At 44.4% G+C, this 26471-nt stretch overlaps 1 protein-coding gene across 3 annotated transcripts; it reads right to left on the reverse strand.

Annotated features, from left to right (window-relative positions):
- Window positions 1–26090, reverse strand: LOC128825069 (FK506-binding protein 15-like). 3 transcript variants are annotated; one of them, XM_054007108.1, is made up of 16 exons: window positions 25630–26090; window positions 24206–24315; window positions 23278–23388; window positions 22442–22536; window positions 19610–19712; window positions 17029–17061; window positions 14769–14940; window positions 12081–12217; window positions 11615–11770; window positions 10642–10791; window positions 7842–7934; window positions 7129–7254; window positions 6493–6600; window positions 5415–6163; window positions 4682–4775; window positions 1–2547 (listed from the first exon to the last, which is right to left on the reverse strand). In XM_054007108.1, exons 1-16 carry the CDS (start codon window positions 25706–25708, stop codon window positions 2470–2472), a joined length of 2394 nt encoding a protein of 797 aa, XP_053863083.1. In that variant the 5' UTR covers window positions 25709–26090; the 3' UTR covers window positions 1–2469. The 3 variants fall into 3 exon arrangements, with proteins under 3 accessions (XP_053863083.1, XP_053863082.1, XP_053863084.1); XM_054007107.1 differs by having other exon boundaries at window positions 10642–10794; window positions 25630–26089; XM_054007109.1 differs by lacking the exon at window positions 17029–17061 and having other exon boundaries at window positions 10642–10794; window positions 25630–26088.
- Window positions 26091–26471: the final 381 nt, after the last annotated feature.

Raw genomic sequence — 26471 nt, forward strand, 5'->3', positions numbered from 1 at the left:
TAGATTTGTTTAATTGCACTTTTATTTTTTAGGTTTTATCAAATCTGTGAAGGAGACAGACATGGCTTTTACAGACATGTTGATTCCAAAGACCACAGTTAAAGGACAGATACATAGAGACTATCACAATGAAGGGGACTTCTGGAAAACCTGGTGTGCATGTGTTAATCCCTTTGCTCTTACACATTTATTCCATACTTTGACTTTATAGTTTCTACTTGAGAGCAAGGTGCTCTACCCCAAGCTAGAGGAGTTATGTGAAACAAGTGTTTACATTTCAGTATATTGGCTGGTTCACAGGACTCAGTCTTTCATATTTTTAGTTAAATTTGGCTACTTATCCCATTTTTATTCATTAAAACAAAGCAGTCCTTGGGTATGTGAGTCACTGTTGTCAATCAGGTTTGTACTCTGCACTGCCTGAATTAAAACAAGTTATTCTATATTTAACAGAACACTTGCAGATTTTGCTCAGGTATTTTTGTAAAAGTGTTCACAGAACCTAGGACAGATCTAAACAATTTCCATTACGCTATTATAATTTAAGTGGAAATGTTTATTTTTAAAGACAATTTGTTCCCTCCCCTCATGTGCAATATTTGCAACTCAAAATGCTGCAGGGTTGTGTACGTGAAGTAAAATGACTAGAAAATGAACATAAATAAGATTGAAACTTCCCAGCTGAGTGAAAAGCAAAAGTAGATAGAGCACAAAGAATGAAAATTGGATTTACAAATTCTGTTCCAATAACCTATGGTGTCCTGAATAAGCCGGTTAAGATATATACACCCTCATCTATAATTTAACAGTGCCCCTTTAATCTAAAGAGTTCTACTTTATACTATAATCCTGCCACCTTTAGCAGCAGAGAAAAAAGGCACAGCAGATTGGCAAATGACTGCCTGAAGTAACTCCCTCCTCCTCTGTCTGGACAGGGATCCCATTAACATCTTGTTGTCTGTAATGCTGTTGTTGTGGGGTTTCTATTGCCAATGGCAAAGTGCAGCCTGAGATGATCTAACCTGCATCACAGACAGACATACATGATGTGAATGAAGTAAGGACAGGGGTGTGAGCAGACTGTGCGGTGACAAAGATGCCTTTGGTGGGACTGGTGGGGGAGCACTAAAAGCCAGGGGTTGTGGGACACGATGGTTTCACGGTGTCAGACTGCAGTGAGTAGGAGGCAAAAATTTTTGTTGTGCAGATATTTATCGTATCAGAACTGCACTGCTGGTAAGTGCCATACACAGTTAAATAGTCAATAGTAGCTGCAAATTTTTCTTACTGTTTCACTGGACCTGTACACTTGGTAAGCAACAGACTGCCTCTTCTGCCGGCTTTTCGGCTTATGGTTTGGAGAGGCTAGTGGGATAGCTCAGCCCTAAAGGGATGAAGGTTCACAATAGGCAAAAGGGCTAGAAGAAAGGCAATCTCAGTCTCACTCTTGGTCCTATATTCAGCCAGCGTGCTGCCTCCATTGAATTAGTTTTACAGGATGTCCTGGCACACACATTAAGACCATACTGGATACACATGAACATACTAGAACCCTTCTGTGTCACTCATTTTAGTGAAGGAGGGTAAAGGGATTTAACTTCCCACAATGGGAAACACTAGAGGAATCTTTAAAGCACTTACTAGAAGCTGCAGGTCTATACTTAACAGAGTATTCATTCTCTTGGCACTCTGGTCTCAGCCTGTCAGAGCTCCATGGAGCTGTGATGAACTCACAGCCTTTGCAGAGTAGCCCTTGGCTCGGGTAGCACCATTTATTGTTTTCTACAGCTCAGCGTTCAACACTCAAAGCCTATGTTACCTCAACTCCTTCAGTTTCCACAAGGCATGTGCGTGGGCAGGAAATACTCGGATTAGAAGTCTCCATGGTAACCTACTTCATGTACTTTCAATTGGCCTCTAACTGTTTGGTGAGCATGTTTGTTAAGCCCTACAGGTGGATCCTGAAGTCTCTCTAGTGAAGGGTTAATCTGACATCCCACAGATTTTTGGAATTCTATATTTGTTGTTTTAGTATCAATTGTACTGGGAGAGGAGCAATTTTCTCTGCCCTGTTTTTGTCACTGTGTCAGCTGCAGAATACTGCCAGACTTGCTTATTCCAGAACTGGTTACAAAGTTCATACTTACATCAGAGTTTCAGATTAACAAATTGATGGCTCACACAAAAAGACAGCAACAGGAACATGCAGGACGAGTGGCTGGCTGCTTAAACTGGGCTAGCTGATCAGGCCAACGAGACTGGGTCCAACTGCCCAGCAGTGCTGTCATTTGCTTATAGCCCCAGTTAACTTGTAACCTGGGGAGCTTGGAGAGTCCCAAATCTGTTCCATTTCCATCCCAAAGGAAATGCAGCTGGTAAGTGCAAAATACACTTGAGAAGAGGCCATGTGCCCAAAGGGGAAGCTCACAGACTTGCTTGCCAGCCACATCCAAACCATCTTCCAACTCTTCATCCCAGCCAGTCCAGGTCATCATCATCGTCATCATCCCCAAAGAGTGGGGCTGGGGGAGGGTGCCCTTTCATGCTCTGAAAGCCCAATTGGAAAGCAGGGTGAGATTATTAGAGTTCAGTCTCTGTACAGTCTTGAGTATCGGGGTAGCCGTGTTAGTCTGTATCTACAAAAACAACAAGGAGTCTGGTGGCACCTTAAGATTAACAGATTTATTTGGGCATAAGCTTTCGTGGGTAAAAACCTCACTTCTTCAGATGCATCTGAAAGCTTATGCCCAAATAAATCTGTTAGTCTTTAAGGTGCCACCAGACTCCTTGTTGTTTTTGTACAGTCTTGAGAGAGACAGTACCAGGAAACCTCCCAGCGGACTGTCTTCCTCTACCTAGCATGGTGGCTCAAGCCTTTTACATCAGGTAGGAAGGTCTGCAGTCGCAGAATATGGCCATGGAGCCTTAACATCCCCTAGATGTCCCTTGCAGGAGGGTCTCTCTTGTCCCATCATTACAGTACCTTAGCTCTGAACCTGGTGATCTGTATTCCTGCTGACCTGTCACCAGACAGGTGTTGTTGCTGGTCACTGCCTTTATGTATGCAGCTCATCCCTTATGTAAGGTCTCAGATTCACTGGATAATCTCCAGTTCAGCCCCAAATTTGGGGCTCCCAAAAACCTAAGTAATCAGAACCAAAGTAAATGCAGGGTGCATAAGTAGTGATAACCTGAAGCTACTGGATGTCAGACATGAAGTTCCCCCATGTCTCGAAAGTTCTTCCAGAGCAAGCTGTGGCTTAATGCCTCAGTCATTCAGAGATAACAGAAAGACTGGGGTGGTATCCATGAAGGGACTTAGATGTTACAATGCTGAGTGGCTCAGCACATAACCTTTAGGCATGTAGAAAATCACAGAAACACTGATCCATAAAGCCAAGTCAGGCCCCTAAGTGCCCTATACAATAAATGGGGAGAGACAGGCACCACAAAAGCCAACACACTAGGTGCAGAGCGACTTAAGCTAACCAATGGGAGATGCTAAGCAGAGGGGTGTGCACTGAGCCCCACCCGCTCTGCGAATGGGATACCCCTGCCTGGACTCAGGAGGCTGAGTTGCTTAAGTGCTTCTTGCAATAATGAGTTAGGTGCTGCTCTACATGCGGTGGTACCATCCACTTTAAAACTTTTAGCCCAGTGGCTAGAGCTCTGATCTAGGATGTAGGAGAACCAGGTTCAAACCTCTTCTCCCTGCCCAAGGGGAGAAGAGATCTGAACAGGAACCTCTCCTTCGCCCCTGCAGGCAGGGGATGAAAATTGAACCTGTATCTTCCACATCCCGGGACAGTGCTGTAACCACTGGGCTCTGGGATATTCTAATGTGAGGCTCCCTCTCTCTCCTGCTGAAGCTGTTCCACTGTGGATAACTAATGAAAAAAAGTGATCGGCGCCCGGGGACTGGATCCAGGGCCTCCTACCTCCCAGGCTGGTGCCCTAATCACCGGACCACACTCCTTCCGCCCCCGTTGATTATCCCCAGCCAGTGGAACAAATATCTAAATAGTCACTGGGCCAGAGAGAGTGGGAATGACAGAGCACTAGCACCATCTCCTCCTGGATTTTGTATGAGACTTAATCCAGCAGGCAGCCTCTGAGCATGCCTACCGAAACGGTCCTCGACTTAGGTGGATGAACGCCTGTCTTCCCCAGTTTGCAAAGCACCCTCGGGCTTAGGTGGGAGACAGGCGCCTGAATGCCTAGATGGAGGCAGCAGTGCACATACTCCAGGATCTAGAACTTAGGTGTCTAGGGAACATTTCCAGTGAAGGTTAGGCACCTATAATGTTAGGTGACAGCCAAGCAGGAGTTTCCCTTAACTTTTAGGCCCAACCTGACTGGAGCCCCCAAGGGTCAAGCTGTTTTCAACCCAATCCCGACACTTCCCCTCAAACCTAAACTGTTTTTGCTGCTGCAGTGCCTCCTGCCCCTAGGGTTGGCATGGCAGCAGCTGTATGCCTTGATCCTTCCATCTGCTGCGTCCTGCTGCAGAGTACGCTGCCACTCTTTGGCACACTTCGTACGGCAGTGCACACAGCGCAATAAGGTGGCGAAGATGATCTAGTTTTGTGGACTGCAGTGGTGCTGTGCATAGAGACTTAGGTGCCTAACTCTGGAGTTCAGGTTTCTAAGTTACTTTGTGGATCACACCCCAAGTTCTTACCACTTCTTCCTCATCCTCCTCTTCGGGTGGAACTCCAGGCTTTAGTGGTTTATGGGTTGCAACTTTAAACAAGTCATCATCATTCTCAGTGAGACTAGAAAAGGACAGAGAATTAAAAGAAGCTAATTCTCAATGTGGGAAAGGAAGCCAAGAGCAATTTGCCTGCACTTTAGGAATAAGCTCTAGTCCCACCACTCAGGTTTGTATGGCAGTAACAGGCTACTCACGGATGTATGAAGCTAGTTGGGGATTATACAGTAAAGTAACAGGATTCCCCTCTAGGCAGCCAGGACAAGATCACACATTGGAATGGAACTTCACAATAGCTAGCTGTTGATAACAGCTTTGCAATGGAATCTACTGATTCAGCTAGAAACAAGGGGCAAGGACCATACTGACTGCCCAGTTTGTAGTGCAGCTCTGCAATCACCTATCCTGTAGGTCTCAGCCATACTAGCACTTTTCAGTTTCTCCCCTGGAGATAGCACTAATTTAGACTGGACACCTGCAGCTACTAATATTTTAGCCATCATTGTTCGGATTTGCTCTGAACAAGTACCTAGCTGGCTGGCCAGCCCAACCTAGCACACTGCCCTGTACCAATGGGATAGCAGCACCAGCTGCCAGATGGTTAGGCCCGACTAGCCCACCACCAGTGGCAGGGCAACTGCACAATAATGGGAAATTGAGAAAGGAGCTACTGTAGCCATAGAACTCTCCAATCACCACTAACCTGGAATCCTTCTGCTTGGGGCTAGATGCCAGTCCTTGGGGTTCTGTAGTTTCACGGTTGGTGGCTGGCTCCTTCTCTGCCATCTCAGATGTTAAGTCAGAAATGCTTGTACCCATTTCAAACCTGGGTGCATCTGGAATTCCCAGACAAGTCCCCCCCTCTGCACTTTTCAGAGGCAGGGGTTCCAGTCCTCCTGCAGGCTCCTCTGCCTTGTGCTCTGTAGCTGGCGCTTCCGAAGTCAAAGCCTCTTCCATTGCTCCCAACTTTGTGTCTAGAATAGAGGGCTCTGGTGTTTCTGCCTGAACAGATGCTATTTTTTGGGAGCTGCCTTCATGCTGATCTAGCCCACTGGGAGCACTTGCCTGCCTTTGCTCAGCCAGTACAGAGTCTACATCCTCCTCAGGATCCACCAGTCCTTGGTTGGGCTTTACCGGCTGAACTGATTCAGAGAAGGTATGCGCTTCATGCATCTCCTGGATCATCTTCACTTTCGATGCTGTAGTGTTCTGGGTCCTCTGCCCTTCTTCAGGAGATCTGGGAGGTGTGGCAATACTAGCAGACTCATCTGCTGGTTTAGTTGGGCACACAGTGCTTGGTGCTGGCTCATATTGGACAGCACCTTCATGGTCCTCCTTTGCTTTTGGTGGGCTTTCCTGTTTCCCCTTTCCAGTTCTAGGCTCCGCCTCCTCCTCGTCACTGTTGCTCTCTCGTCTCTCCTGTTGTCTACTGAGCAGCTGCAGAGTTACAGTCTGGAAAACAAAGGAAAAGGAAAAGGCAAGGAAGTGTTACTCACTAGAGATTCAAACCACCATGCAACAGCTGCTGCTCCACTGAAGGAAGGAAAGTTTCCTGATGCTTTAATATGAAAGAGGATCATCCAGCCAGGTGCACTTGAGTGGTCCATGTATTTTACTGTCCCTCACTGTTGCATCTCCTCCCATTATTTTACAGTACTCTTTTCATCGCGGTTACTAACCACAGCTTCACACTATTCCAGATCCAGGCTAGAGGTATATGCGTTCTTTTGGCCCAGGACTCATTCTCACCTTTGTTGGCTTGTATCCCATCAGTACTGTACCTTGATGGTGTTCATGATAACACCAAGAACTGTTCTGCCACTGTACGACTCCTCCAGCTCAAATTCACCCCTCAAAGTCTGAAATACCCCATTCATGATCTTCTTCACCTGAGAACAATGAAGAGGAGCATATAAATTCGATATCTGCGTAATTTGTAACATGTAAGAAAGAATGGGCCACCAAACCAACATCGTAGGCTTCTCCATACAGCAGAACAGTCAGTCCAAGAGGGACCACAGTTCTGTTTTACGAGAATGCACCTTTCACATTAGGCATGGCAGGGCTGAAGACTGCCAGAGTTGCACAAAATATAATTAGTGACAGCTTGAGCATGTGCAAATGGTATGTTTACCAGGTACGGCTACCAGGATTTTCATTCTTTAAGAAGTTGTAATCTGTATTGAGGGGTCAGGACTTCACACCAGGAGTCACACTGCATCTTTCCCTCCAAGGCCCTTGATAGAAGTAGTACTCTACACAGGAACAAGCTCATCCTCTGGGCATGCTTCCCCCAAAGAATAAAACACGTCCAGCGTGTTTAATAAATAACTCTCCCCCTACCTAGGGAAATAGTTCAGGGTAGATATGGAGTAGAGATGAGGGTAAACCAGACCACCCTGGTTGGGCCAGCTCACCTCTTCTGTAGAGTCTGCAGGCGGAGAGCTCTCCTGATTTTCCAGTACAGAGCCCTTCTCCAGCTCCCTGATACGCTCTTCATAGCGAGCCTTCAGGGCAGCAACATGGGACTGTAAGGCTGAATACTGTGAAGGTAAAGAGGTAGTCAGAGCAGCTCAATAGGTCCTCAATGACATTCACATCTTGCTAATGTTGTGCCCAGTTTGCAGCAGGACAGGCTAGGGACAGCAGCACATTTGTTCACAATGCCATGATTGTCTTTGCAAGAGATTTAAAAAAAAAAAAAACAACAAAAAACCAACAACAAAAGCCTAACATTTGCAGAGAGCTCCTAAGAGGCAGAACACACACAAGCTGCAATTTTCTCCTGTTCCTGATAAAGGAGCTTTATGCAGGATTTCACTATCTGAAGTATTTACAGAACTCCCTCAGAATTGTCCTAGGAACAACCACCATCGCCCCTACCCCTGTGAAGACAATAGTCATGCTGGGAAGGAAGAGCCTGTGGATTCCCCCAACCTTGGGATATCAAGGAGGGGGTAGGACTGCACTGGTATGCTATGCAGCAGCATTCTCTGGCAGAAGGGCTGGACCCTATCACTGGGCCCATATCAGCCACTGGAAGCTCTCTCTTTCATCCAAAGGGACAACATCGGTGACCTCAGTCAAGATACAACATCAGTGAGGGTTGGCCTCAGTGTTCACCCTTTACCTTCTCGTTGATCAGCCCCAATTGCTCCAGCTTCCCCTGAAACACAGAGAGTTTCTGCTCCTCCGCATTTCTAGAGTGTTTCAGAGCAGAAAGCTGAAAAAAAGAAACAGAATTATAACATACATAAGAACGGCCATACTGAGTCAGACCAAAAGCCCACCTAGGCCAGTATCCTGTCTTCCGACAGTGGCCAATGCCAGGTGCTTCAGAGGCAATGAACAGAACAGGTAATCATCAAGTGATCCACCCCCTCACCCATTCCCAGCTTCTGGCAAACACAGGCTAGGGACACCATCCATGCCCATCCTAAGCCATTGTTGGACCTATCCTCCATCAATTTATCTAGTTCTTTTTTGAACCTGTTATTGTCTTGGCCTTCATAACATCTTCTGGCAAAGAGTTCCACAGGTTTGACTGTGTGTTGTGTGATTTAGCTGGGGATTGGTCCTGATTTAGTTGGGGATTGGTCCTGCTTTGAGCAGGGGGTTGGACTAGGTGACCTCCTGAGGTCTTCTACAACCCTGATAGTTTATGATTCTAAGAAATACTTCCTTTTGTTTGTTTTAAACCAGCTGCCTACTAATTTCATTTGGTGACCCCTAGTTCTTGTGTTACATGAAGGAATAAATAACACTTCCTTATTTACTTTCTCCACACCTGTCATGATTTTATAGACCTCTATCATACCCCCCCCTTAGTCATCTCTTTTCCAAGCTGAAAAGTCCCAGTTTTATTAATCTCTCCTCATATAGTAGCAGTTCCATACCCCTAATCATTTTTGTTGCCCTTTTCTGAACCTTTTCCAATTCCAATATATCTTTTTGAGATGGGGTGACCACATCTGCACACAGTATTCAAGATGCGGGCATACCATGGATTTATATAGAGGCAATATGATATTTTCTGTCTTATTATCTATCCCTTTCTTAATGATCCCAAAATTTTGTTCGCTTTTTTTGACTGCTGCTATACATTGAATGGATGTTTTCAGAGAATTATCCATGATGACTCCAAGATCTCTTTCTTGAGTGGTTACAGCTAATTTAGACCCAATCATTTTATATGTACAGTTGGGATTATGTTTTCAATGTACATTACTTTGCATTTATCCACACTGAATTTCATCTGCCATTTTGTTGCTCAGTCACCCAGTTTTGTGAGATCCTTTTGTAACTCTTCACAGTCTGCTTTGGACTTAACGATCTTGATTTTTTTGTTTCATCTGCAAGTTTTGCCACCTCACTGTTTACCCCTTTTTCCAGATCATTTATGAATAATGTTGAATAGGACTGGTCCCAGTACAGACCCCGGGGGAACACCACTATTTACTTCTCTCCAGTCTGAAAACTGACCATTTATTCCTATCCGTTGTTTCCTATCTTTTAACCAGTTACCAATCCATGAGAGGATCTTCCCTCTTATCCCATGACAGCTTACTTTGCGTAAGAGCCTTTAGTGAGGAAACTTGTCAAAGGCTTTCTGAAAATCTAAATACACTATATCCACTGGATCACCCCTGTCCACATGCTTGACGACTCCCTCAAATAATTCTAGTACATTAGTGAGGCACGATTTCCCTTTACAAAAACCACATTGACTCTTCCCCAACAAATGATGTTCATCTGTGTCTGACAATTCTGTTCTTTATGATAGTTTCAACCGGCTTGCCTGGTACTGAAGTCAGGCTTACTGGGCTGTAGTTGCCAGGATTGCCTCTGGAGCCTTTTTAAAAACTTGGCATCACATTAGCTAGCCTCCAGTTATCTGGTACAAAAGCTGATTTAAATGATAGGTTACATACTGAAGTTGTTAGTTCTGCAATTTCACATTTGAGTTTCTTCAGAACTCTTGGGTGAATACCATCTGGTCCTGGTGACTTATTACGGTTTAATTTATCAATTTGTTCCAAACCCTCCTCTAATGACACCTCAATCTCCTCTGATTTATGATCTAAAAAGAATGGCTCAGGTTTGGGAATCTCCCTCACACCCTCAGCTGTGAAAACCGATGCAAAGAATTCACTTAGTTTCTCTGCAATGGCCTTATTGTCACTGAGTACTCCTTTAGCATCTCAATTATCCAATGGCCCCACTGGTTATTTAGCAGGCTTCCTGCTTCTGATGTACTTAGCAAAAAAAAAAAAAATTATTACTTTCTGAGTCTTGGTTAGCTGTCCTTTAAATTCTTTACTGGCCTTTCTAATTATACTTTTACACTTCATTTGTCAGAGTTTGTGCTCCTTTCTATTTTTTTCATTAAGATTTAACTTCCACTTTAAAGGATGCCTTTTTGCCTCTCACTGCTTCTTTTACTTTGTTGTTTAGCCACGGTGGCACTTTTTTGATTCTCTACGTTTTTTAAATTTAATCAGCAGCAGAGATGCATTTTTACTATTCCCTTTCCACCAGACCTATCAAACCTTTCCCCTCAGAAAAATGGTCATGCTCAGTAGACATCAGCTACAGCATTTCCTGCTAGCTAATTCTGTTCTGAGGTCAGCATGCCTCTTCTCTGCCCTGTACAGAACCCCTATACATCAACAGCCAGCCTCCGTGTTAATCCCAACCACTCAGAGTTAATGGGGGCAACATCCAAACACATCCTCCAGTCAAGAGGGACACTGTCATCTCCTCTGAGAAGCCAGGAAACGGAAAACACTAGCCACACCAAGGTGGCAGAACACTACTGGGTATGTGATTCCCGACTACACCCTTCTCATTTGCTTCCGAAGGACAACAGCATGCGGGAAAGAGGTAGAGAAGTGAGTGTATAGACAAGTAGTTAGCAAGGGAGAGTGTACCTTCTCTTCCAGCTGGGTGATATGCTGCTGTTGAGAGTCTCTCTGCTCACACACCTCCTGATACTGCCGTAAGTGCTGCTCCTTGGCAGAGACCAGCATGCGCTCACATTTTGCTTCCCACTGGGATTCCAGCTCTGCCTGGATGAGTGACTGCTGCCCATGAAGTATCAGAAGTTATTAGCAGGGAGCTACCAATACGTGACAGTTACATCCACTCTTATGAGCAGAGAATTCTGGGGTTGGGCTGGGGCAAGGTTCTGCCATCTTGGAGTTAGTGTTCTATCCCTGCAGCATTTCCTCCCCACACAAAGCACAATTCTATCCTCCATGGTAGAGCAATTCTCTAATGCTGGCTCAGATTGCAGCCCCTTGCTTCAAATAGCAACAGCAATTGGTGAAGGAAGCCCAACAGTGATGGAGCCCCATTCACCCTTCCCTCTACCAACAACTCTACTCTTCCCCAACTCCACTCTGACTAGTTAAAAAGGAGCTCCGCTCTTTTCCTGCTCTGTTAGCCAAGAGGCATCCACCCTTGTGCCATCTTCTGATCACTGCATCACTTGCTCTGGAAGATCAAGCAGGCAAGATTTGCACCCATCAGAATTCAGGCTGCTCCTGTTGCCCCAAAGCCACACAACAGCTGGCTGGAGACCAAACTCAGAATCACAGCCCATTGTTTTGAAGTTAGGAGCCTTCCTTACTCCCCAACTAGTGTAGTTTCCTGTCTGCCTGGGTTACTTAATTCTTTGAAGTCATCGGTAAGAATCCTGGAGCAGGAGGTAAAGGCAAAGCCAACACAGGCCAGCAAAGCAGAGGAGAAGCACTGAAGACTAATCCCCTTAGTGAAGCAGGGTGCTATTTCTTCACAGAGCAACTGATGCAGCTTTATCCAATATGTATTTGCTATCTATAATCAACTGGCTTTCCAGCTGGAACTCACACAAACCAATCCAGTTGGAGGAGATCCCCTCACCTGCTCTGCTGCTGCTTGATCAGTTGAAGTCCGTGCCTTTTTCAGGAGCTGTCGAAGCTTGCCCAGTTCTTCCTGGTAGGACCTGCGAATCTCATCCATCTCTTCCTCAGCCTGGCTTCTCTCCAAGAGGGATTTCTTCTTCCTCTCAACAAGGTTCTGGGGCACAGATAGTGGTATGTCTGAGCACAGGTCTGGACTGCATCCAGATAGCGTCTCATCCCCTGGGGCACTGTGGGCAATCTCATTGTCATTACTATTATATATGGTCATTAACATACAAAGAACTTTAAAATCTATGTAAGTGCACTCCTGAACTGATGTGCCAAAACTGTGTTGTTTGTAGGGAAAAAAGAGTTGCCAATCCAGAATTTGGCTTGCCTTGTGTGGGTCTGCAGAAACACTAGGTTAAGTTTAGCATCCGACTGGAACTCTGCATCTCCCCTGAAATGTAGATGCTTGGGCCTACCTTTTCCAGGTTCTCTTTCTCTACTTTCAGGTCTGCTAGCTCTTCTTCCATCGCCGTAACCTTCAGGTCCAGTTGCCTGCGGCTCTGCTTCTCAGCTCTGAATTTAGCTTGTGTGTCTTCTGAGGATTCTTGGAGCTCTGCAAGAACACAGCTCACTGTGGGTTTCCACACTTCCTATTTCAGATTAATCTGAATGGAAGAAAGCTTACAGCCCATAGCAAGAGTAGAACAGAGAAGGGTCACAGAACATGTTAATGGCTGTTGTTATGCGGACTGAAGGTAGGACAAGTAGTAATAGGTTTAAATCTGCTGCAAGGGAGACTTAGGTAAATAATAGATTCAAACCTATTACTTCTTGTCCTACCTTCAGTCCTCGTAACAGCCATTAACATATCTGAAGACTTATCAGATTCTTCCCCCCCCCCCCCCCCCCCGTCTTTTTTCCCCTCAAGAGTTCTTTTAGCAGCTAAACATTTTAGCCTTTCCTCATAGGTCAGGATTTCTAAATCATTTTTTTTTGTTGCTCTCCTCTGGACTCTAATTTGTTCTCTTCTTTCCTCAAATGTGGTGCCCAGAACTGGAGAGTACTCCAGCTCAGGCCTCACCAGTGCTAGGTGGGACAATTACTTCCCAAGTCTTACATACAACACTCCTGTTAATACACCCCACAATGATATTAGCCTTTTTCGCAACTGCATCACATTTCTAAGAGTCTTCGGCTCTCGCATTGCGCACTGACCTCTTATTAAACTTCAAAGATATCCAATGAAGTGACTACTTGTGTTGATTTTATTACCCTAAAGAAATACTGGTACATTACATATTGACTGAACTAACCCTTCAGAGTTTGTCTGGCTCTTACATGGAAAACACCTGGGAAACTAGCTGTTTTCAGAAAGAGGTGGAAAGGTTTCTGGCCCAAGGAAGGACAAGATGGGTCAGGATTCTTGACCAAAGCTACTCCTAATCTGATATTTTGCTGCCAGGAAAAATACAAAACAAAACTGAACTTCTGCTTGCATCCAGTCCGCTTCTCTACTACCAGCTTGAGCAAACTGTCAACAGAAGACAGAGCAGCCAGGATTCAGCCTGGGGGCAGGAGGAATTGGTCAGTATAATGGAAAAAAAAAACTAATAACTCCTCTTCAGGTTCATAGTACACAGTCTCCTGAAGGCAAGTGCCTATATATAGCCAAGAAGAGCTTAATAGTGAACTGAAAAGTAGAGTCCCCTTTTTAGCTCAATTGGATGAAGCAGAAACTTTACATTTATCCACATTAAGTGATTGGGCAACAAAATGGCAAATGACATTCAGTTTTGTGAGATCTTTGTGAAGTTCTTCACAGACTGCTTTGGTCTTAACTATCTTGAGCAGTTTAGGATCATCTGCAAACTTTGCCACCTCACTGTTTACCCCTTTCTCCAAATCATTTATGAATAAGTTGAATAAGATTGGTCCTAGGACTGACCCTGGAGGAACACCACTAGTTACCCCTTTCCATTCTGAAAATTTACCATGTATTCCTACCCTTTGTTCCCTGTCTTTTAACCAGTTCTCAATCTGTGAAAGGATCTTCCCTCTTATCCCATGACAACTTAAGTTACGTAAAAGCCTTTGATGAGGGACCTTGTCAAAGGCTTTCTGGAAATCTAAGTACACTATGCTCACTGGATCCCCCTTGTCCATGTGTTTGTTGACCCCTTCAAAGAACTCTAATAGATCAGTAAGTAGTGAGAAAAAAAAGCAGCAAAAGCTTTGAAGTGTTCAGTCAATTTTTTGGTTTTGTATTTGGCTGTGCAATATTAAGTATGGGGAGGAGAAGCTTTCTTTTTGAACCCATCTGGTAATCAGCTTATGCTGTCAGAGTATGAGGCCTGTTGAAACCCTTGTCATTTTATGGGCTACTATTCATCTAAAAGTCATATCCTTTTATCTATCTCACCGAGTTATTTATCTCCATAGCTTCTTATGGCAGGAAGCAGGAGGCTTCACAGTTAGTGCATATATTCTGTACCATGGTATTTCAAGAAGGCTGCTCACCCAAGAGGTGCCAATGTCAGAAAGAAGGTGTATCTCACATGCAGTCCAAACTCAGGTAGTTCCATTATGCCTAACTAATCCCTGCATTTATGTTAATTATTGACTTCCTCTCTTAAGCCTTGGCTGTGTTCCACACGAGAACTAGATTCAGTAATCTTTGGGATAATGGTGCTATAGGAACATGGACTAGTTGACCCAACTGCAAAAGGGGCTTAGTTGCACGACTCACTAAGGACTTCCATACTCTCTGGCAGGGCACCCTCAGTGGGTGAAAGGGAACCACTAGTTCATCAGTTTAAATCTAGTCTAGCTCGGTAGAGACAGAAGTGATAGGTACAGGACGAAACCCACCAGCCTAACAGGAAGGTGTCCACATGAGAGGCTGTCCTAACAGGCTCCTTTGTTGGCCATCTCAGCAGGGAGGCTAAGCACTGATTTGCACATAGAGGCAGAGCTTCCTTCTCTCCCCTAGTTGGCCCCTCTAGCTGAAAGCTAAGGCACATTATGCTAAATAGATCTTTTTTTGGCAATTCAGACAGCTGCCACTGAAGTATAGAGTTAAGATCACCAATACAGCTGACCTCAAGTTAACAGAGAACTAGACCATGATCTAGGCAATAGAACCCACCCCCTGACCGACCCCTTACCGGCTAGTTGTGCTTGCAGTTTGTTGAGCTGTGCCTCATTCATCTCTGCCTCCTGCAGGGCTGTGGTCAGCTGCGTGTGCAAGTCCATCTCCTTCTTCTGGTGAGCAGTCAGCTCCAACTGCAGACGGGAGACCTGTGCTGTAGCAGCTGCCAGCTCCTCTGCAACTTTGACCTGCAGCACAGAACAGGGGGAAATATCAGAACTCCTAAGTACTTAAGGAGGGCCATTTAGGTATCTAGGGCAAAAAATTGGGGATTGGTCCTGCTTTGAGCAGGGGGTTGGACTAGATACCTCCTGAGGTCCCTTCCAACCCTGATATTCTATAAAGTGGGGTTTCCAAAAGTTGACTCACAGTCAGTGCTAGGAGCCCAGATTCCACGCTTGGTTTGCCTAACTAGATGGCAGATGCCCTCCTGCATTAGAGATACACCTTGGTGGAAGTTGCAGGCCAAAGATGAAGCACTGTACATTGAGCTGAGTGGCAGCAGGGACAGGATCATTGCCCTACTAAAAATAGGGTGGCTCTGGGATACATAGTAAAGCACTGTGGGCCCTATTTGACCACACCCTCCACCCTGATTTATTCTAGTGGCTGGCAACAACCTCATCTCCAAGACAGATTAAAGCAGGTCACTTCAGGAAGTATTTTCTGAAAAAGCTTTAAATGAGACATGTGTTTCACTGGTTGGCTGCTCTGTTCAGCCCTTTGGGACTACCAGCTGGCCAGACATCGAAGCCTAATTGCCCACAAAAAGCCTAGCAGGAGTCTGCCACTCCCAAACACACACAGCTCCCTGGAGGTTGCAAACAGGCTGAGTGCCAGGGTAGCAAGTCTGATGTTACAATTCTGTCCCTGTCCTTCTAGATTTGTCAAACAATTAAAATGGACTGGATGATGTGCTCCTGGGAATAAAGCTATGTTTGAGATGGGTAATAGTCAGATGGGAGTGGACTTGCAGACTATTTTCAAGTGAGTATAGGAATCAGTTTATGAAGGACTAGTTGTGGAGAGGGAATTTCAGAGCAGGATATGTACTCTGCATTCTCTAGATGGTTAGGTACACGCTTATTTGCCAAGGTATTTTTCTGGCTTGCCAAGTTATGCGCTGTAAAGTGCGAGTATTATATACTTTAACAGTGATCACTGTTCTATTAAACTTTTACATTTGGATTTTATTTAAGCCAGTGATTCACAGGAAACCAGAGCTAATAGGGGTTCTCACAGACAACTTGTTAATTAAAACTTCTTGTTAAAACAAAACAAAACACTGAAAAGGCTCAAAGCATCTCAAAGAAAAGGATACAAACTAGATCCAGCTCCAAGTCTTTTGGGATAGGGACAAAATTCATGAAGAATATGCTGTAAAGACAGGCTGCATTATAATAGTGTGAACTTAAACAGTTCCTATTGTAGTTAAAAGTTGCATTCAGATTCCCAACAGGTTCTCTTTTGTGCCCCACATAGTTCCAGCCCAATTTCCTCTTGGGCTAGCTACTTGCTGGCATTCAGAGAACTACCTCAGGTCTTGAATTACTGCTGGTCTCAAACTTGGAAAATGGATCTGTACACCAGAGACTGACACTGTGGCTATTAATCAATCTTACTTAGAGACCTCTCTCAAAAGTATCTTAGTTACTGGGCTGCCAATCACACTTCCCCAGTGGGAAAAAGTGTGTGATCACTTAATTAAACAACAAAGTACCAGTACCTGTGGATTAAGCACCTGTGGATAAGCTATGTGAAGTGATCAGTGCTGACATAGTTCCTAGAACAGCATTCCCTTTTGTTCTCTTTTGGAAGGGTGAAAAAAGATCATTACCAATGTAGCTTATAAATTGTGGGTTTTTTTTGTTTTGTTTGTTTTTTTTCCCCATCTCCAGATAAGCTGCCTCCAGCAGTTTTCATAAACTCAAAGGAAAAAACAAACAAACAGTTTCTGTGCTGAAATCAGCAGAGGTCAAAAAGAGGGTTTTTTTTGGTTTGGTTTTTCCCCTATTAACTTCTGTATTCTGTGCAACAGTATCTGAACTCCTCAGGTTGGTAAGTTTCCATCCACTCAGTTCAAACAGTTGAAAGGATTTTGCTCATAATTCTTCCTACCCAGCCTCCTGCCAAGAAAAGTGTTGGCTGTGGACTGTAAAGATGCAGGAGAATCTTCAGCTCAGAAAGACTTTATCAAAGTTAGAGGCATGTGTAAACTGTAGGTTATGGGAGAGAAACCCTCAAGGCTCTAGACAGTCAGGGACACACTGCCTCACCTGGTCCCAGCCCCGATCCACTGGCAGCATGTGCTGGGAAGAGAAAGCAGTAACAGGAAACAGGAAGAGTTAGAAAGGCAAAAGCATTAATTTCTTAGAACAGCTAAATGTGGCATTACAGGGGCCTGAAATGTGACAAGAGAAGCATTCAACCTATTTCTTGTTTGACAGCTGCAAAAGTTCAAAGGCAGAAAGAACAGCAGTGAAGCCATTTTTAAAAAGCAAGGGGCTAAATCTCTCTAAATGTGCATGACTGTATGGAACATGGATAGTCAAATGGACTATGCATTCAGCTGGGAGCCAGGAGCTTCTGCATTCTAATGTCTGTACTGCCAGTGACAGCAAGTCATTTCACCATTCTGGAGAGCGGTGATACCACCAACCTTATAAGAACATGGCAAAAACGTTGATATCAAACACTCTGAAAGTGCTAAGCAGAAATGTATTACCCCAAGGGCAGCAAGTTACAGATTCATTGCTCCTCACTGAGACCTGGGCCATGCCGGGATAGAGGGCTATCCCCCAGTTTGCATACACGGGAGCAGAGAATCCTCTCAGATCTTCCAAGGTCCTCTCCCCTGATCTATTACTAAAACTACATCAGGAATTTGTCTCCATTGCAACAACTGACATAGCTACATCAGAGCAAACCCCAAGGATAGACAAGAAAAGCCAGAGTTTGCAGTGATACAGCTGACTCGCGTTTAGGGTGACCAGATGCTAAGTTGAAAATAATGGGACTGCCTGGGGGGGGAAGGGGGGGGGGGGGAGGAGGAGAGAGGAGGTGTGGACGGACTCTTTAATTGTTACACTCACCCATCTCGGTCTTTGGCGGCAGGTCCTTCAGTCACTGACGGTCTTCGGCGGCATTTCAGCGGTGGGTAATAAATCTTGCCACCAAAGACAGAGGCACCCGCCGCCGAAGACCTGGATGGGCGAGTGTGTAAAAAAAAGCCCGAAACAAAATATCGGGACAAATGGCGTCCCGACCATACTTCGGGACACGGGACAAACTCCTCAAAATCGGGACAGTCCCAATTTTATCGGGATGTCTAGTCACCCTACTTGCGTTTGAAGCCAGGGTAAGCATCTCCAGTGCAAATCATGGCTTTTCTAACCTACAGGAGAGTCAAATGAGCCACTGAAATTGACTCCTGGAATTGGCTCAAGTCTCAGCAGACAGGGCCTAAGGATGGATGCAATCTCTCTAAAGAAAATACTTTGAATGAATGGTACTTTCCTACATAAGCAATCCCTGTGGTTGCCACAGTGGTGATGTGTGCTCAAACAAGAATGGAGGTTTATCAGTAGCCTCAGTCCATGATGCCACATGGCTGGAGCGGACTTGCAATAGTTATTGTTTCTGTAGTTTGCCAAGGGCTGTTGCTGGAGAACATACCCAACAAAGTACTTCTTGCTTCATGGTCTAGTTGCACCCAGCATAAATTCAATCACTCATTGCTGTGGATCCTGTGTGTTCCCTAACCAACAAGAGAGGCAGCTACTATACTTTAGAAGGAACTAGGGTCTCCACTTCTTTAAAGTCCACCAATAAGACCAGTGGGTCTCATACAAGGAAGCAGAGGTAACACAAGCACTTATGATTAACGCCAAACAGGAAATATATCAATACATATGGAGTGCACACCACAAAGTAGGGCACAGCAGGGCAAGGTTCATACGTTATTTTGGCAAAGTACAAAAGGGGCCAGCAATATACTCAAAGCCCCCCTCACGCTAGTATATTAGAATGGGCTACAGTCTTCCAAATACATCTGCACAGGCCTAACAAGCAACACATGGCTGTACTTACTGGGTTCCTACACATGGTACAGAACTGAAGGCAGCAGGATGGAAAGAAACATCTGGTTCCACGTTAAACTAACATGGCTACTTGAGAGAGAAGATGGGTGAGGAAGTAAGTCCAATAAGAAATTGCCTCAGCCACCATGTCTCCCTAATTTCCTGGGACCAACACAGTTACACTACAAATGGCTATTAGAAGTGAGTTTGACAAATAACACTATATTACCATATCTGAAGCCTGAGGTTTCACTGATTTTTGAAATCAAGACATCTTACCAGAGAATCAAATCTATCAGGTAAGAGGATTGTTATATGAATATTTAGCTGTGCCCAAGTTCTACCAGCCATTTAGTAGTAGGAAAGGAGCTTATCTGGGAATCTGACAATGTAGTAAAATAGGCAATGTGCATTTTGAAATAGTTATGAGGCCCTGCTAATATACATGGCAGCTTAACTTTCTGTTTTCATACCAAATGGTAGCTAAGAGTAACTTTTGTACCTTCCATATCAATTTAGCAATTGAAAGACTATCCAAGCTAAAACATCTTTAAGCCTTATGCAATAGAAGCTACAGCGCTGGGGCCATGCAAACACTTAGACAGATCATAATGAACACTAAGGTAACGGCTTTAGAAGTCGTGATTAAGAACCACTGGGTTCTCTTTTTAGGAGAGTTTTAGATCAGAATTCCCAGTGTCTGTTAGACAGAACTGCAAACCCCTCTCTAGCCTCAGTCAGAGCTCTGTGCTTGTACTTATTGCTTAGCTAGTTTTACCTTCTCCTGCTCTGCATGCAACACCCTTGCCTGAGTGTGTTCATTTGTTGTTTGCAATGAGTTGTTTCTCTGCTCCATCAGCAGGTTGCTCTGTTCAACATACCTAGGAAAGGGGGGGAAAAAAATCATAGAAAGCGACTTGAGCACAAACACAAAAGGGGACTTGAAGTGAAAGCCTATTATGGAGGAAAGAAAACAGTGTTTGTGACAAAGCCTCGTTAACAGAATAAGTTTTAAAACAACTCTGTGTGATGTCTTGCACACAGATGAAACTAAGGATATGTGGCTATTTAAGATCTGTCAGTTTAAGGCCAGAAGGGACCATTAGGACATCTAGTCTGACCTGCTGTACTCCACAGGCCACCAACACCACCCAGCACTTGTACGCTAAACCCAACCACCAAAACAAAAATCAAAGTACTATAGACCACAGGAGACTAGATTATTCTGTGCCACAGGTAGGACTGAGGTATACCAGTATTTGAGGCTCTCCTGAATGCCAGGGAAATTAAATGATATACACCCAGATAAACTTGGCAAATGAGATGCACCCACATGCTGCAGAGGAAGGCAAAACCCTCCCAACGTCACTGCCAATCTGACCTGGGGGGGAAATACCTTCCTGATGCAACATATATAATGAGTTAGACTCTGAGCATGTGAGCAAGAACCAGCCAGCCAAGCACCTGAGAGAGAGAGAATGCTTAGTGCCATCTCAGAGCCCTGGCCCATCCTGCCCAATGTCCCATCTCTAGCCATAAACATCCCTGATGCTTCAGAGGTAGGGAAAAAAACCCTCCCAGAATACATTGGGAGAAAAAATTATCTTCCTGGCTGGCTGAAACCCTGCAGCATAAGCTTTAGGAACATAAGAGATAAACTGGAAGTGAGCTTCATGGCTGCTGAGCTCTGCCAAACACCATCACACAATTGCACTCAAATCTGTCCTGCTCTGTTAGAATTAATTACGGTATAGACCTGTTTACGTGCGAATCTGCTTAACACGCAGCAGCGCCATGCCTCCCAGTGCTACCTATTTAACACGCGAGACTTGTTAACATGCGGTACAGGAACTTGCTATGTAGCGCTACAGATTTGCTCATTAACTCACTGACATAGAAATCGACAGGAAGTGCGGAGCAGAAATGTGTTGTAGGCCTACTGGCGTTTCCTCTTCCTTTGATCGCCGATATTGGTAAAGACATATCACACATGCTTAGTCATTGTCACGCTAGAGAGATATACAATATATAATAATATACTACATTAGAAAATTTTAACTGTAGGCCTAATATAATGGCAGAGGGCAAGTGTCAATGCTCCTACACTGTAGAAGAAAAGCTAGCTGCAATAGATCGAGTAAATAATGGAGAAACCCTGGCCAAAGTTTCAAAAGATATTGGGATTGCTGAATCTACTCTTCAAGGATGGCTAAAAATCGAATCTAAACTGAATAGCTGTGTACAAAATATTGATTCTGCTGCAGGGCTTAAGCAAAAACGTGTGCACTATTCAGCAAAACCCATAATCGACAAAGCCATGCGCACGTGGTTTCCTCAGGAAAGGCTGAAAGGAATGCCGCTAAACTGGTACAGTACTCTTTTAAAGTTTTAGTGATTTGCTGCGTATTTAATGTTATTAGATTACACATTTGAATTTATATTCTTGCAAAGAGCCGTTAACAGATAGACCTGCAGTATTTGAGACGCTGTGAATACGTATATAATCCTAGATAATTATACATGTACTGTATATATAGATATTTCAGCATGGCCCTCTTAACCCATGGTCCATTAACACGCAGTCGTGATGGTTTGACTCCCGGCATCCAAGCGTAAAAAGGTCTGTGCTGTAAGTTGTTTGCTCCCACAGCTCCTATTGGAAAGGCTGTTCCAGAACCTCTCCCTCCAATAGTTAGAAATCTCCTCATTTCCAGCTGAATTTGTTCATGGCCAGTTCACGTCCATGTTTTTGTACCAATACTGTCCTTTAGTTTAAATAGCTCTCCATCTCCCTGGTATTTACCTCCCTAATGTATTTAGGCAGGGCAATCATATTCCCATCTCAGCTGCCTTTTTGCTAGACTAAACAAGCCAATCTCTTCCAGTTTCCTCTCATATGATAGGCCCTCCATTCCCTTAATCATCTTCATTGCACTAGTTCAAGATGAATTTAAAGACTGGAACATGGGTGACCAGGATCATACACAGTATTCCAGATGAGAGAGAGAGTATGCTGCAAGTTACAGAAACATTGGTGAATCTAGAGATAGAGGAAATTGGTTAGTAACTTTGCTCCATCCTCCTGCCAAGAGAGCAGTGTTGCTGCAGTACAATGAAATGTTTAATATCCCAAGTGATGAGGCTTTCACCACTTCCTTTGGGAGACTATTCCATTCTAGAGACATTGTATAGCATATATCTGAGAATGGGGATACATTGGGAATACATCCCATGCACCAGCACCCTTCTCCATTTGACCTGAAGGAGAAGCAATAAGAATAACCAGAGAGAGCACACTCCTCTCCCTTTAGCCATAAGGATTGTTGTTGTGATGTGGTCAGGAAAAGCAGCAGCAGGTCTTTACCTGCCTGCTGTGCTCCAAGTTTATGCCAAACTCCAGTTTCAGAGATATGCACACCTAAAGTACCTACAAGAAAGGCATATCCTTGTGCTAGAACCCAAAGAATCTAGGACCCCCTGTCCCCTGAATTCAATACTCTTTGTTCCATTCAGCAGTGAAATGAAGACCTTCTCTACAGGCAAAAGAGAAAGTGCAGTTAGTAGCCACACATCTGTAGCCATGAGTAGGCTGCACCCGCCCATTCCTCACCGTTGATTTCGCTCAATCAATTCGCCAATCTTCTCATTCTGTTCTTCAATACGGCTGCTCTTCTCAAATATCTCCTGCTTCAACCTCTCGTTCTCCTAAGGTGTAACCACAGAGTATGAGCATAGTCATCTTATTTGGGGTGACCAAGGGGATGCCACCTACAGCTGACTTCATTATCAGAAGAAATGTAATGTTTCAGAGTAGCAGCCGTGTTAGTCTGTATCCGCAAAAAGAAGAACAGGAGTACTTGTGGCACCTTAGAGACTAACAAATTTATTAGAGCATAAGCTTTCGTGGACTACAGCCCACTTCTTCGGATGCATATAGAATGGAACATATATTGAGGAGATATATATACACACATACAGAGAGCATAAACAGGTGGGAGTTGTCTTACCAACTCTGAGAGGCCAATTAATTAAGAGAAAAAAAAAAACTTTAAAAAAAAAAAGCCCAGTATAGACAGTTTGATAAGAAGTGTGAGCATACTGGGCTATCTTGATTATCACTTCAAAAGTTTTTTTTTTTCTCTTAATTAATTGGCCTCTCAGAGTTGGTAAGACAACTCCCGCCTGTTTATGCTCTCTGTATGTGTGTATATATATCTCTCCTCAATATATGTTCCATTCTATATGCATCCGAAGAAGTGGGCTGTAGTCCACGAAAGCTTATGCGCTAATAAATTTGTTAGTCTCTAAGGTGCCACAAGTACTCCTGTTCTTCTTTTTGAAGAAATGTAATAGTAATGCTGCTACCGCCTAGGCAGCTACAGAATACAATATCAGTTTCCTTACTGAGGAACCAACAAGGTTACCCTAGCACTCAGCCACCCTCACCTGAATAATGCGCTGGATGTTGCTCATGATCATGGCAGTTTCCATGGTAACTGAAGAGATGCCAGGTAGCAGCAAGTTATTGCTAGTGTTTTGTTTCTGTAACTCCTCCACCTGTAAAGAATAAACCATGGAAGCCAAACTTAAGCAGGATGTTAATGTGAGCATTAACATCACAACTTGTCACAACTTCACCTGAGACACACAAAGTAGGTGAAGTAGTATCTTTTATTGGACCAACTTCTGTTGGTGGATGATACAAGCTTTCTAGCTTCAGCTGATCACTCACACAGCAGTTGTAGAATATGCATGTAAACTACAGCCATGCCACCTTGTGCAGGGCTGTGGGTTCCTCGGATGCGAGGCACTAAGGCCTAGTCTTCACTTACCGGCTGGTCCGGCGGCACGCCATCGATGTTCTGGGATCGATTTATCGCGTCTGGTTAAGACGCGATAAATCGATCCCGGAAGTGCTCACAGTCGGCGCCGGTACTCCAGCTCGCCGAGAGGAGTACGCGGCGTCGACGGGGGGAAGACTTCCAGCCGCGTCTGGACTAAGGTACTTCGAATTCAGCTACGTTATTAACGTAGCTGAATTTGCGTACCTTAGTCCGAAGTCCGGACTAAGTGGGGACCAGCCCTGAGTGTACGATCATAATAGACAGCTCCTTCATGAGGATCATCTTACTGCAACTGGGCTTTTTTTATAGTAGTCAAAATTGCATGTGAAGTATAATTAGTGAAAACTCCACCTTTATATGGTTAAGTTACTGCATAATGTACAAGCTAAACACAGCAGCTTGAACTCTTCAACAGAACACCTACTTCTGAGGCACTCTATGGCTGAGAAGGGCAAGTGGCTTTATCCCCTTGTGAACAAGCCCCCTCCACATCAGGTCTCTCTCCTTTACTGCCAGGACTATATCATTACCTTGGCAGCTAGATAATCCATTTTATCAGCTACTTTGCTAACAGCCATTCGGATTTCAGTGTTATGTTGTCGAGCTTCTGTCATCAAGAATGAAGTAACATCACTAGGTGCTAGAAAGGGAAGGAGAGAGGTGACCAGTTAGCGTGGCAAAAAGACCACCACAGAAGCAGAAGTATTTGCATTGGTCTGCGTTCAAAGCCTGGCAGCTACAGGGACTGCCATCTTCCTAAAGGTCAGTGATTAAGAAGATCTAGAAAACAAGACATGTTATTGCTTTAACTATAAGAAACCAGGTCTATAATGGCAGGAAATCAATGGGACTTGTTTACAGCAATTCATACATTCCAAGGTCAGAAGGATCATTGTGATCATCTAGTCTGACCTCCTGTGTAACAAAGACCAGAGAACTTCCCCAAAATAATCCCTAGAGTAGGGATTCTCAACCTTTTACTCCCCCCATCTCCCCCCTGCTATAAAAAGTCCACAGCCCACCTGTGTCACAACTGTTTTTCTGCATACAAAAGCCAGAGCCAACGTTAGGGGGTAGCAAGCAAGGCAATTGCCTGAGGCCACACACCACAGGGCCCCCCACAAAGCTAACTTTTTCAGGCTTCATCTTCAGCCCTGGGTGGTGGTGCTCAGACCCCAGGCTTCAGCCCTCTGCGGTGGGGCTTCGGCTTTCTGCCTTGGGCCTCAGCAAGTTTAATACAAGCCCTGCTTGGCAGCCCTCCTGAAAGCTGCTTGCAGCCTCCCAGTGGGCCCTGGAATCCTGGTTGAGAACCACTGGCCCTAGAGCATTTCTCAGAAAAACATCCAATTTTGATTTAAAGACTGCTAGTGATAGAGAACCTACCACGACCCCTGAGAAATTGTTCCAATGGTTAATTATCCTCACTGTTAAAAATGTATGGCATATTTTTCCAGTTTGAATTTATCTCGCTTCACCTGCCAGCCATTGGACTGTTACACTATTCTATCAGATTGAAGAGCTCATTGTTAAATATTTGTTCCCATGTAGGAATTTATAGATTAAACATTTGGCAGCCACAATGACAACCACATGGAATAGGATAAACAATTAATAATTTATAATGAAATTTAACAAGTGACTATGTTAAAGAGTCACTAGCCACGTGCACACTCGGGAATAGATCTTAGGAATTTTTTTGCCCATATTAGTCCCTCCCCTGAGTGCACCTTGCGGGGCAGGGTCGAAATTTGAATTATTAAGAATCATTTGTCCTTATCTGACATTAAAAAAATAACATGGCACAACATAAAACTGAGCCAGCAGATGTAAGGGTTCTGAATGGGACGGGTGTATGTCTGCTTCCAGTCCTGTGTGGATATTTATTACAAAAAAATATTTACACTGCATCAGTGCAGCTGAGAGATTTCATATGGTGCACATTTTCCTGACATACCTTGGAAAGGTGATGGATACATCTGTCCTACAGGCTGGAGCTGGGAAGCAGCTGCAGTTTGTGAATAGGCATATGCCATTTCTGCATACGGCTAAGGGAAGAAGACACTTCATTTTGTTTTGTTCTAACAGTTTCAGTTACACGCTACTCACTATAATTTCTGTTATGGATGAAGTTTGAGAAAGAAGGTCTGAGTGGAGCATCTGTAGATTAAATAGTCTCAAAACGGATGCTAAAACAGCAAATGCCAATGAAGCCATTTTTAAAGAAGAACAAGAATAAAACCCATTCACTTCTGTCCTACCTAGAGATGACCACCACAAAACCCAAATAAATTTTCTCCTGACAAGCGTTCCTCACTCAACGTAAGTGAACTGAAGCATTTGGGAGTCACAAATGCTATTAACGCAAAGGCTTTCCATTTAGTCCAAAACAGGAGTTTTGCAAGGGAGTGTGAGAGCCGGATACACCTAGTAAACGTTCTCTAAATTTAGGCCAATTAACATTCCACCCACAAAAAACATCAACAACCCCCCCCCCCCCCCCCGCCAAGAGTACAAATAATACAGGCACAAGTCCAGCAGCAGAGTAGGGGCTATCTAGTTTATTGCACTGAATACGGCATGTATTATTATTACCTGCCTTGTGGGAAAGTGGCAGATAGCCCTCAGAGCAAGTGCAGGCTCTTGAGACTAAAGTGGCTGAACTGGAAGAGCTAAAGGAGACAGAGAGGCACATAGAGGAGACTCTCAGGACACAGTAGAGAAGTTCCACTCCCCAGAGGACAGCCTCTGTGCTGTTGAGGAGGATGAAAGTCTTGAATTTATCTCACTTCACCTGCC

This window comes from Malaclemys terrapin, chromosome 17 (genome assembly GCF_027887155.1).
Source record: "Malaclemys terrapin pileata isolate rMalTer1 chromosome 17, rMalTer1.hap1, whole genome shotgun sequence".
Classification (NCBI taxonomy): domain Eukaryota; kingdom Metazoa; phylum Chordata; order Testudines; family Emydidae; genus Malaclemys; species Malaclemys terrapin.